At 36.9% G+C, this 13,124-nt stretch overlaps 1 protein-coding gene across 2 annotated transcripts in view; it reads left to right on the top strand.

Annotated features, from left to right (window-relative positions):
• The first annotated feature begins 219 nt into the window (after positions 1 to 219).
• The window catches only part of LOC127864317 (uncharacterized), a 158,145-nt gene continuing 145,240 nt past the window's right edge, over positions 220 to 13,124 (top strand). For both annotated transcript variants that reach the window (XM_052403975.1, XM_052403974.1), the window contains exons 1-4: positions 220 to 355; positions 6,745 to 7,736; positions 8,574 to 8,932; positions 9,479 to 9,544. In XM_052403975.1, the coding sequence (XP_052259935.1) occupies positions 222 to 355; positions 6,745 to 7,736; positions 8,574 to 8,923 (1,476 nt within the window). In that variant the 5' untranslated portion in view covers positions 220 to 221 and the 3' untranslated portion in view covers positions 8,924 to 8,932; positions 9,479 to 9,544. The remainder of the gene's footprint in view (positions 356 to 6,744; positions 7,737 to 8,573; positions 8,933 to 9,478; positions 9,545 to 13,124) is intronic.

Raw genomic sequence — 13,124 nt, forward strand, 5'->3', positions numbered from 1 at the left:
GAAAGTGAATCATCAAAATGGCGACATCTGCATTTTCTAGAAATTTTGATTTGGTTAAATATTATTGTTGTACAATCTGCGAGAAAAAACGGTCTGTAGAAATAGATGCAGAATTTTACTGTAAAAAATGTCGCAAGTATTACTGCAAACCATGTATTCACTCTCATAGAAAGCATGGTAGGTGGTTTAATAAAAAATCTCCTTATGGAAAGTATAAAATTATGAAGTGGCCACGTTCTAAGAAAATGGAGAATTATCTCATAACATGCAACATACACAATAATGAAACAATAACAGCATTGTGCAATGGCCATAGTGAGCTGTGCTGCTCCAGATGTGTTGAGCTTAATCACAGGTACCTGATAATGAATAATTATGTAGTTTATCAGTATTATAAATATTGGAATTGTATGATGAAATTACCAGCGTCCATAGTTAGTCATTGAGATTATTGTTAGCAGTTTCTTTATTTTTATTTCCTAATGATTACATGCGTGTTATTTGTTGGTCAACTTTTAATTTACTTACTGTTTGAAAAAGATGTTTATTATAATTATAATGCCATTTTTAAATCAATTTAATAATAACTATACAGATGTAATTCAAATCTTCAATAACTTAATTCAAGAAAACTTAAATCATTGTCCCATTCTAATCTTATCCTTAACTATAAATGAACAAAATCAGTCAACTAATATCGACTTTGATTTATGACATTTTTGCAGATAGAACAAATTTACATACAGTTACTTAATGACCAGTCCACAGACTTGGCTTTCAGGCCACTTCATATATTAAACAATAAACCTTTTTAGTTTAAACCTATTTATTTTAGCTCGATTGCATCGAAAGCCTAAGGCTTATATAAACGCTCTCGAGTCCGTTTCCTGGGCCTAGAACCAGTACTTGGTGTCTTTGGGGGAGATCTAAAGAACGCTCTCACGGTGGGGATCGAACCCGTGACCTCCCAGTCGCTAGGCAGACACCATATCCATTACACCACGGCAACCTTTTTATCAATGTATATATTTTATGTTCTCCAACCGGGTGGGAGCTTAATGTATCACTTTATTGATAATCAATATAAAGTTTGATTTCGTGTTTCGATGGAATTGATTTAACTTGTGTGTAAATCAAGATTCTCTGCTAATTATATCTGTCATACTCAATGCTCGTCTGCCCATCCTTTTGTCTGTTTGACTAGTAACTAGTTTCTAGGTTAGACCTCAGAAAATAATGATCAGAATTGACAAAACAGTTGAAACCTTTTTTAAGGGTTGACATGTTAACCTATTATCAAACAGTTACAATATACCATAAAGGGACATGCACACAGATAAAAAAAATAAATCTGCTTTGATTAAATTTCATTGAGCTTTTTGCCATTTGGTTAACAATAAGTGAGACAATATTATATGAAATTGTTCGTGTTTGCACACAATTTCATGAACAACTGAACCTATGTTAATTAAATGGTCTAATGATTCTTCTGGACGTTATTAATACTTTGTGAAAAGTAGATATCTGAAACATGTAAGCCAATATCATGTACTTTTTTAGTCAGGTATGCAAGAGTTGTGAGCATTTTGTGAGGTTGTTCTGATCAGTTGATCTGTCAGTGAGTATATACATGTTGACCAAATCATCTAAGAAACCACAGGGTCCTAGATTGTTAGTTATTTTGCATGTAATACTTAAAGTGGTTCTCTGCTCAGTTTGTTTCAAATCATGTTGATGGGGTCAAAACTTGCCACCCCAAGTGATCAGATGTATAAACACCTTTATTGTTTATCTCAACAAAAAAACTTCTCTAAAACTGATATTTTGTGTGTAACAAAGTATGGTAGTCCTCTTCAAAGTTTGCTCAAATCATGTGTCTGGGGTCAAAACTAACCAAGCCTATGTGTCAAATGATTTAATTAGACTGATGTAGTAAATAACCTTAAAAATTGTATTCTAAGAAACCACAAGGGTCTGGGGTTTAATGTTTGGTGTTTAACATCATTATGTGGTCCTCTACATAGTTTGATCAAATCTTGACGCTGGGGCAGTCTTCGAATAAGCCTACAAGCCCGAAGCCCAAGTCGATTCTTAGGCCAGTTGGTCGATCCTAAATGCTTATAAAATAGCCCGACAGGTCGATTAAATATTTGAGCGTTATATCAATAACCTGATTTATACCCGTTTTTAAGAGGCACGATTAAATTCGCTATTTAAATGCCTAAAATGACGTTATACTTTTAAAGAATTGCATGAACACATGCGGCCGCCATTTTTTTTTAACTGTTGTGTAAACATCCGGCTAAATTGCTATTTAAAGTAATGATGATGCCCAATCGAGATGAGATTATTCAAACTGACCATGCGTAGATCAAGTTTCGGGATGTTAACGCGTCGGTCACTTCGTACTGTTTTAAAATAATGACTAATCTAGAAGCGTATTTAATTTTAGAAGTGTTTTTCGAAAATGTATTTATAACTCATGAAAAATGAACGAAGTAATTTTTCAATAAAAATAAAAGAGTCTGTTAGGGATATTGTACGCATTGGTTTACAAACAAATTGATCCTTAATACAGATAGATTTCCATATGTTTTACTCAATTATTCTTGCGTATTAGGAGACGTTTTTTTCAACTAATTATTAATAATTGTAGAACTTTCGTTTATTCTGTAATCTCTTTCTGCTACGTGACCTACTTTGCTACTTATTATCTGCTTACGAATATACAATACTTTTCACGGTTGACACATGCTTATCAAAACATCGGGAGTAAATTGAAGAAGCAGACATTGTCATTTGGTAGATTGGGCAATTAACACAAACGGTGGCCTTTTTGTTCTGAAGCCACATGCCGACAATTCGGAAATTTACCGGCGATTGTCCTAGCAATAATACAATAATAATCAATTTGCTTTAAATAAAACCAAACACCGGTCAAACTGATTAATGGAATCATTGAATGAGAACATGTGTAATAATAAAGTTAAAATAAACAGCATAATCATCTGGTGCATTTTGTATAAAATGCATTTCAACAGGAAACAGAATATCCTTTATTACTGTAATCACATGCATCTGTTTTTACTAATGGAAGTAGATTTTCTGATTGTTAATAACTATTTTGGTGTTCCTGGCCAAAAAAGTCATAAAATTTATATTGACCTCTTCGGGCTATCAAACATGTCTTCGGGCTATTCAAAATTCCATCTGATTAGCCCGAAGGTCTATTTTGCCAAAAAAAATAGCGTGAAGATTGACGCTGGGGTCAAAATTCCCCTTACTCTAGGTGTTATTTGTTTTTGTCCCTTACCGGTATTACCGGTGGGGACTTATGGTTTGCGCTCTGTGTGTCCGTGAGTCTAGCTGTGAGTCCGTCAGTCTGTCACACTTTTCTGTCTGTCTGTCTGTCTGTCTGTCTGTCTGTCTGTCTGTCTGTCTGTCTGTCTGTCTGTCTGTCTGTCTGTCTGTCTGTCTGTCTGTCTGTCTGTCTGTCTGTCTGTCTGTCTGTCTGTCTGTCTGTCTGTCTGTCTGTCTGTCTGTCTGTCTGTCTGTCTGTCTGTCTGTCTTCATTCATTCATTCATTCATTCATCATTCATTCATTCATTCATTGTATGTGTGTGTCCCAAAACTTTAATCTTGGTTAAAGTTTGATTTCTTGCGCATTATTGAAAATAGCAACTTCATATTTGGCATGCATGTGTATCTCACAAAGCTGCACATTTTGAGTGGTGAAAAGTCAAGGTCATCTTTCAAGGTCAAAGGTCAAATATCATTTATTTTTCTTACCTTAAACTTTAACCTTCGTTAAAGTTTGGTCATAACTTTTTTAATATTGAAGATAGCAAGTTGATATTTGGCATGCATGTGTATCTCATGGAGCTACACATTTTGAGTGGTAAAGGTCAAGGTCATCCTCGAAGGTCAAATGTCAAATTTATGGCTTCAACGCGATGCAATAGGGGGCATTGTGTTTCTGAAAAACACATCTCTTGTTTCATGTTTCATCACCCCAAACTATAAACAAGAGCAGACAACTGTATCAAGCATTTTGTAAGAATTATGGCCCTTTTTTTACTTTGAATATGCATATTTTTGATAAATCTATGTTAAAGTTTACGTACCGCCTCAAATATTTTCAATGTCCCTTGACATATTGCTTTCACATTTTGCAAACTTCTTTACCAACATGACCCCAACCTATAAACAAGAGCAGACAACTGTATCAAGCATTTTGTAAGAATTATGGCCCTTTTTGTCTTAGTAACTGAATATTTTGTTAAATTTTGTGTTTAGATCCACTTGACTTATAAAGTATCAAAGCTATTGCATTCAAACTTCAAATATTTTCTTACTATCATGAGGGTACTGTACCTGCCAAGTTCAATTTGACCTTGACCTTTGAATGACCATGACTCTCAAGGTCAAGAGTAAATTTTAGTTAAATTGCCTTAACTTCTTTATTTATGATAAACTTGTATTAATACTTTGACAAAACAACACTTACCTGAATACCACAATGGATTCCACCCAAATAATACCCCACGCCCCAACCCAGAATCCCTGCCCCCCACCCCCAACCCCCCCCCAAAATTCTTTAATTACGAAAGATCATCTAATAAATTACCACAACCCACATTATACCCCCTCTAAAATACAAATATTTATTGTCCCCTACTGGTTTCACCGGAGGGGACTTATTGTTTGCGCTCTGTGTGTCTGGCTGTGAGTCTGTCTGTGCGTCTGTCTGTGAGTCTGTCACGCTTTTCTGAATCCTGCAAAAACTTTAAAAGTTCTTAATATTTTTTCATGAAACTTGCAACATGGATAGATGGAAATATAGACATTATGCATGTCATTTCATTTTGTTCCTAAGTCAAAAATTGTGGTTGCTATGGCAACCAAATGAAATAACATTCTGAAAATGGTGGAATTTCTGACAATGGTGGAGCCAGTAGGGGACTAGATTGCTTGACAATTGCCTTGTTTACTTTATTTTTGAAGGACCGTCCAAACTTTCCACCCAAGCTATTACTATCAAATTTGAAATAAAATCTTATTACTTTGTTTTATGTCTTTACAAATGTTCAATACATTGCGGAATATATTACTTTGATCTTATTGAATTATTTGAACAATTATCCCATGATGGCTTACGTTATAGTGTCAAGCACTCGAATAGTCGAGCGCGCTGTCCTCTGACAGCACTTGTTTAGGTTATTTTACATTAACTTTTTCATTTCTACACCGATTCACTTCTAATTGATACTGAACTTCTTTTATGGCAATACGTGCCGCGTTGGGATACCCGTCGGCCTCTGCCGTGCCATTTTTAGTTGTATTTGTAAAGTGTCTGGAATACTTGTTGAGTAACGTGTGACATAAAAGTTGCACTGTTGGAAGGACAGACAGGCATGTGCAAGTATAAGCTCTCCCTCCATATTAAGCCTCAAAATATCATGCTTTCATTTAGTTTCCATTTCCATAGTTCTTGTTATTATGCCCCCCTTCGAAGAGGAGGGGGTATATTGCTTTGCTCATGTTGGTCGGTCGGTCGGTAGGTCGGTCGGTCCGTCCACCAGGTGGTTGTCGTATGATAACTCGAGAACGCATACGCCTAGGATCATGAAACTTCATAGGTAGATTGATCATGACTCGCAGATGATCCCTATTGATTTTGAGGTCACTAGGTCAAAGGTCAAGGTCACAGTGACCAGAAATAGTAAAATGGTTTTCGGATGATAACTCAAGAACGCATACGCTTAGGATCATGAAACTTCATGGGTAGATTGATCATGACTCGCAAATGACCCCTATTGATTTTGAGGTCACTAGGTCAAAGTTCAAGGTCACAGTGACCCGAAATAGTAAAATGGTTTCCGGATGATAACTCAAGAATGCATATGCCTAGGATCATGAAACTTCATGGGTAGATTGATCATGACTCGCAGATGACCCCTATCAATTTTGATGTCACTAGGTCAAAGGTCAAGGTCACGGTGACCCGAAATAGTAAAATGGTTTCCGGATGATAACTCAAGAACGCATACGCTTAGGATCATGAAACTTCATTGGTAGATTGATCATGACTCGCAGATGACTACTATCAATTTTGAGGTCACTAGGTCAAAGGTCAAGGTCACGGTGACCCGAAATAGTAAAATGGTTTCCGGATGATAACTCAAGAACGCATACGCCTAGGATCATGAAACTTCATAGGTAGATTGATCATGACTTGCAGATGACCCCTATTGTTTTTGAGGTCACTAGGTCAAAGGTCAAGGTCACGGTGACCTGAAATAGTAAAATGGTTTTCGGATGATAATTCAAGAACGCTTTTGCCTAGTATCATGAAACTTCTCAGGTAGATTGATCATGACTCTCAGATGACCCCTATTGATTTTGAGGTCACAAGGTCAAAGGTCAAGGTCACGGTGACCCGAAATAGTAAAATGATTTTCGGATGATAACTCAAGAACGCTTTTGCCTAGGATCATGACACTTCATAGGTACATTGATCGTGACTCGCAGATGACCCCTATCGATTTTCAGGTCACTAGGTCAAAGGTTAAGGTCACAGTGACAAAAATCGTGCTCACACAATGGCTGCCACTACAATGGACAGCCCATATGGGGGGCATGCATGTTTTACAAACAGCCCTTGTTTAAATGTGTAGATTTGTTTAAAGCATAATATCACTGACTATTCCTTGGTATGTACATGTATCGATTGTTTATTTCAGCCAGTGCAGTAAAGTGACTCCAATTAATGAGCTGACTGACATGCAGCCCACAGACCTACAGGGACTGTCAGTGGAGCTGGAAACTGTTCTGGGAGAAATCAAAAGCCTTCAGATCAGTCAGGAGCTCAGTGTTCAGGCATTGCTAAGAACATATAAGGAACATGGGGCAGTCATGATAGAACAAATGCATGGCAATTTAAATTTTAATATAGATGATATAGATGTGTGTGGTAATAGTTATGTGAGTACATCGGGCGGACATGAGCAATATTTAAAAGAAGAGATGTGTAGGAGTGTTCTTTTTATCTTGAATGAATTTGATAATATTACTGTGAAGGAACTAAACGAGATGAGAGATGAAGTTATAAGCATAAAAGGGTCAATTACAAGTTCTATTCATAAATGCACCAGTCTTCACAATGACTTGTCACATTTCCATGAATTTGTTCAGAAAATTGGAGATAATAAGGAGCTCTGCCTTATAGCCAGCATAAAATGTAAGCATATAATACAGCAGGCATTAACTCTGCTAGGAAAGTCAGGCAAGGTGTTTAATGTCCAGAGTATTACTAAGCATAATGTGAGAATACCAAGTGATAAAAATGTATGTTATATCAATGGCATATGTGTTCTTCCCGACGGGCAGGTACTGGTTGTAGACTGGAATAATCAGCATGTCAAGCTGCTGAACCAGCAATACCAGGTGGTGAGTCACTGGGATGTGAATGCTTGGCCATTGGACATTTGTTTGATCACACCCAGTGAGGTTGCAGTGGCTGTGAATACTAGTAACATACATGAGGTCCAGTTTATCACTGTCAACCAGGGAAAGCTTGTTTCTGGCAGGAAGTTTCAGTTACAACATGAATGTACATGTATTACCCATCACCAAGGAGACCTTTTTGTCACCTCTCGTCAAGAACTGTACAAATACTCACTGAATGGCAAACTGATCTGCAGACTCTACCAAGATAGATCAGCTGATTGGACAGGTAAGAATCATGGTGAATCCATCCTGATAACATGTGTATTATGTACAGGGATTTGTCTAGCCATTGTGGACAAAGGAGTCTAGTCAAATTGTGTTATTTTAAATCCATACAATGACAAATTTGGGAATTTTTATTGACTAAATGAACCGAGTTGGGATTTATTTTTTTAATCAACAAATATTGACCCATTAGGCCTTTATCTTGTTATTTTGAAAAAATAATAATATAAATTATAGTTACATACTTTGTGAGATGATAATAAAATAAAATTCAGATGTAATAGCAGAAAACCTGCTGATGTATTATACAAAAATTGTTCTATAATTCATATGTGCCCTTTGAATGCTACAGTACAATGTAGCCAAAACAAGATTCAGAAATATTGATTTATAAATATGAGTAATGAAGTATTTTGACTGTCACTACATGGCATGTCTATAAATAGAAACTGAGTTCGTGGGAAAGAAACACTTTCTGACCCTGTCTTAATTTTGTGGTTGTTAAATGATTGTACATGTACAATATGTTTACCTGTTGATAGAACTGTGCAATTGTTTCAGTTTGTGTAATTGTTTCCATTTGTGTAATTGTTTTGCTTCAATTCATATCTAACTCACTAGTCGCATTTCAACATTTCAAAGGTTATCACAATAGCTCTGCTACTGAAGTTTATTGTCACGCTTAACTATTGAATCATTGAAATGTATGCATATATTTTAGATGTGTAAAGGCCTCTTTATAGCAACATATGCGTAAAACAATATCACTGCAGTATGTGTAATAAGATTATTTAACATTTACAGTAATTCAATATCTTGATGTTACTCTGTTTTGCAGTATACAAGTGTGCTGTGAGTCCCACAGGAGACAGGCTGTACATCATCAGCTATGGGCAGGACAAGCTTCTCACCCTGGCCAGGGATGGCACACTCCTGGCTACATACACAGACCCAGCACTAGTGTATCCACGTGGTCTACATGTGACCCCTGCAGGCCAGGTGCTGGTCTGTGGATACTGGCCCCACACTGTACAACAGGTGAGCTGGAAGGGAGAGAGTAAGCTGGCTACGCTGGCTACTAAGGAGGATGGAGTGTGGAACCCACGGTCAGTCTGCTACAGCAGCACCACATCATCCATCATTGTGGGACAGTGGGACGACAACATCCTGGTGTTCAGAGTGGAATAGTGCGTACATGTATGTATTAGTTGTTGTAATTAGTGATTAGTATTTTAATTACAATGTGTTGTTTAGCATACAAACAGAGTTATTATCAATGTGAGGGGTTTTGTTGGAACATTAGATCTAATGCATATTATGTTATTGTTGTCATAACATTTGTGTAATTATGGTCCTAAAATGTAATTCTTGTAAACTTCGCATGAAAAAAACCCAAAGCATTTCAACTCAAAATTTAATATTTGTACATAGATGCACATGTACATAGCAACTGAGGCTATTTTTAGATTTTCATTTCTATAAACACTGTGATGCCATGTAAGAAATGTATATGGATGAATACTTTTTTTATAAAATATGAAATTGTTTAAGTAATCTTTGGAGGAGAATATATTGATATTGTACGCAATGTTTACAGAAAGGTAACACTTGATGTGAGATTTATTAATTTGCCATATTTTATGCTGTTGAGCATTTGTTATTGACTTTCATTACATTTATATAAATTTGTGTGAATCCTAAATATACATACAAGAAAAACATCAAGCTATTTTGCTGCTCCAGTCGCTGCTGAGTCAGGACAAGGATGCTGAGGATGTGGTGGACAAGGATGACCTGAATACACAGAAGGTAACAAAGATGTTTTAATTATCAGGTCTTTTCATGGCCAATTTGGGTAAAAATGCAATTTTGGGATTTTTATTTTTTTCGTGCGAAAAGTCCATTGATTACAGAAAAACAAATTTAATATAACTATTTCTATTACTTAAAATTAAAAGAATAAAATCTTATTATGCTAGTAATATACTTTTTTTTAGATCTTATTGAAATATAATTGAGACATATTAATCATAAGGCACTTATTATGCCCCCCTTTTGAAGAAGAGGGGGTATATTGTTTTGCGCATGTCGGCCTGTCGGTCCTTCTGTCCGTCCACCGGATAGTGTCCTGATGATAACTAAAGAACGCTAAGGCCTAGGATCATGAAACTTCATAGGTATATTGATAATGACTGACAGATGACCCCTATTGATGTTCAGGTCACTAGGTCAAAGGTCAAGGTCACAGTGACTCAAAATGGTAAAATGATTTCCGGATGATAACTCAAGAATGCGTATGCCTAAGATCATGGAACTTCATAGGAACAATGATTATGACTCACAGATGACCCCTATTGATTTTCAGATCACTTGGTCAAAGGTCAAGTTCACAGTGACTCGAAATAGTAAAATGGTTTCTGGATGATCACTCAAGCATGCTTACACCTAAGATTATGAAACTTCATAGGAACATTGATCATGACTGGCAGATGACTCCTTTAAATTTTCAGGTCACTAGGTGAAAGGTCAAGGTCACAGTGACTCGAAACAGTAAAATGGTTTCCTGATGTTAACTCAAGAATAATTAGGACTAGGATCATGAAATTTCATAGGTATATTGATCATGACTGGCAGATGACCCCTATTGATTTTCAGGTCACTAGGTCAAAGGTCAAGGTCACAGTGACTCGAAATAGTCAAATGATTTCCAGATGATTACTAAAGAATGCTTATGCATAGGATCATGAAATTTCATAGGTATATTGATCATGACTGGCAGATGACCCCTATTGATTTTCAGGTCACTAGGTCAAAGGTCAAGGTCAGAGTGACTCGAAATAGTCAAATGATTTCCAGATGATTACTCAAGAATGCTTACGCCTAGGATCATGAAACTTCAAGGGATATTGATCATGACTGGCAGATGAACCCTATTGATTTTCAGGTCACTAGGTCAAAGGTCAAGGTCACAGTGACTTGAAATAGTAAAATGGTTTCTGGATGATAACTTAAGAATGCTTACGCCTAGGATCATGAAATTTCATAGGTACATTGATCATGACAGGCAGATGACTCCTATAAATTTTCTGGTCACTAGGTCAAAGGTCAAGGTCACAGTGACTCGAAACAGTAAAATGGTTTCCTGATGTTATCTCAAGAATAATTAGGCCTAGGATCATGAAACTTTAGAGGTATATTGATCATGACTGGCAGATGACCACGACAGATTTGCAGGTCACTAGGTCAAAGGTCAAGGTCACAGTGACAAAATACATATTCACACAATGGCTGCCACTACAACTGACAGCCCATATGGGGGGCATGCATGTTTTACAAACAGCCCTTGTCTTAATAACTGTATCTACACATGTGCAGACATGTGGTGTCACCAATGAACGCTTTTAATCCACACTTGGAGATCGAATGCCTAATTCTTTTTTATGCCCCCCTTCTAAGAAGAGGGGGTATATTGTTTTGCTCATGTCAGTCCGTCCGTCCGTATGTCTGTATGTCCGTCCACCAGATGGTTTCCGGATGATAACTCAAGAATGCTTAGGCCTAGGATCATGAAATCATGACTCGCAGATGACCCCTATTAATTTTGAGGTCACTAGGTCAAAGGTCAAGGTCACGGTGACCCGAAATAGAAAAATGGTTTCCGGATGATAACTCAAGAATGCTTACGCCTAGGATCCTGAAACTTCATAGGTACATTGATCATGACTCGCAGAAGACCCATACTGATTTTGAGGTCAAAGGTCAAGGTCACAGTGACCCGAAATAGTAAAATGGTTTCTGGATGATTACTCAAGAACGCTTAGACCTAGGATCATGAAACTGTATAGGTACATTGTTCATGACTCTCAGATGACCCCTATTGATTTTCAGGTCACTAGGTCAAAGGTCAAGGTCACAGTGACCCTAAACAGTAAAATGGTTTCTGGATGATAACTCAAGATCACTAACGCCTAGGATCAGGAAACTTCATAGGTACATAGATCATGACTTGCAGATGACCCCTATTTATTTTTAGGCCACTAGGTCAAAGGTCAAGGTCACGGTGACACGAAACAGTAAAATGGTTTCCGGATGATAACTCAAGAACGCTTATACCTAGGATCATGAAACTTCATAGGTACATTGATCATGACTCACAGATGACCCCTATTGACTTTCAGATCACTAGGTTAAAGGTCAAGGTCACGGTGACTCGGACACAGTTAAATGGTTTCCGGATGATAACTCAAAGACTGCTTACTCCTAGGATCATGAAACTTCATAGGCACATTGATCATGACTCGCAGATGACCCCTACTGATTTTCAGGTCACTAGGTCAAAGGTTTAGGTCACGGTGACTCGACACAGTAAAATTGTTTCCGAATGATGTCTCAAGAATACTCCTAGGCCTAGGATCATCAAACTTCATAGATACCTTGATCATGACTGGCAGATGATCCCTTTTGATTTTCAGGTCACTAGGTCAAGGTCCCAGTGACAAAAAACGTATCAACACCATGGCTGCCACCACAACTGACAGCCCATATTTGGGGCATGCATGTTTTACAAACAGCCCTTGTTAAAGAAAGAAAAACGCTTTGTGTTTGGGTCCGTTTCACATACCTATAAATACGCCAGGAAAAGACCTGCAAAAATGTATTCCCTATGTATTAAAAATGCAAAAAAGATGAGGTGGAAAAGAAAAGTATGAATTTACTTAAGATAAAATATCCTCTTTACTTGTTTGTATAGTTTAAACTCATATATATATTCATCCGAAATTTCGTGGTCAAAAAGACTTACCGACACATTAGTTTATTTTGTGGATTTCTCAGTTCAGAAAAATAAATGATGAATTTGTGTCAGTTATTTTTCTGTGTGTGATAACTTTGTGGATCAGTGAACCCTTAAAATCAACCAAAATAATGTCCCTCAAATAATAATGGTTTACAGTGTAACCTGTGTATTAAGAATGTTAAAGATGAAATTGACAAGAATGATATGATTTAACAAAACATAAAATGGCGTCTTTTATTGTGTATATCATGTTTACAGCAGGACTTGTTTTACTTGAGGATCAATAACTCAAACTCTTCTTCAGCTCGATGCTTTCCAACTTATCATACAGGAACCTCAGTTACACAACACTCCGAGAATTTCTGTCATCCTCATTAGGCCTTGAGATTTTATAAAGTTGTGAGATATTTAATTAAGCTTATAAATATGATTCCATGGAATGTATTTGTTCTCAATAAGAAAGACCCCGGCCTCATTCCAAGAACAGTGTAATAAAAGCTTTAGAGTTAGTTTTCATGCATGCAATGGCAACAATGTAAGGTTGCATGGGAAAACAGGACTTAATGCATGTGTGTAAAGTGTTGTCCCAGATTA

The sequence above is a fragment of the Dreissena polymorpha genome, chromosome 1 (assembly GCF_020536995.1).
Source record: "Dreissena polymorpha isolate Duluth1 chromosome 1, UMN_Dpol_1.0, whole genome shotgun sequence".
Taxonomy (NCBI): Eukaryota; Metazoa; Mollusca; class Bivalvia; order Myida; family Dreissenidae; genus Dreissena; species Dreissena polymorpha.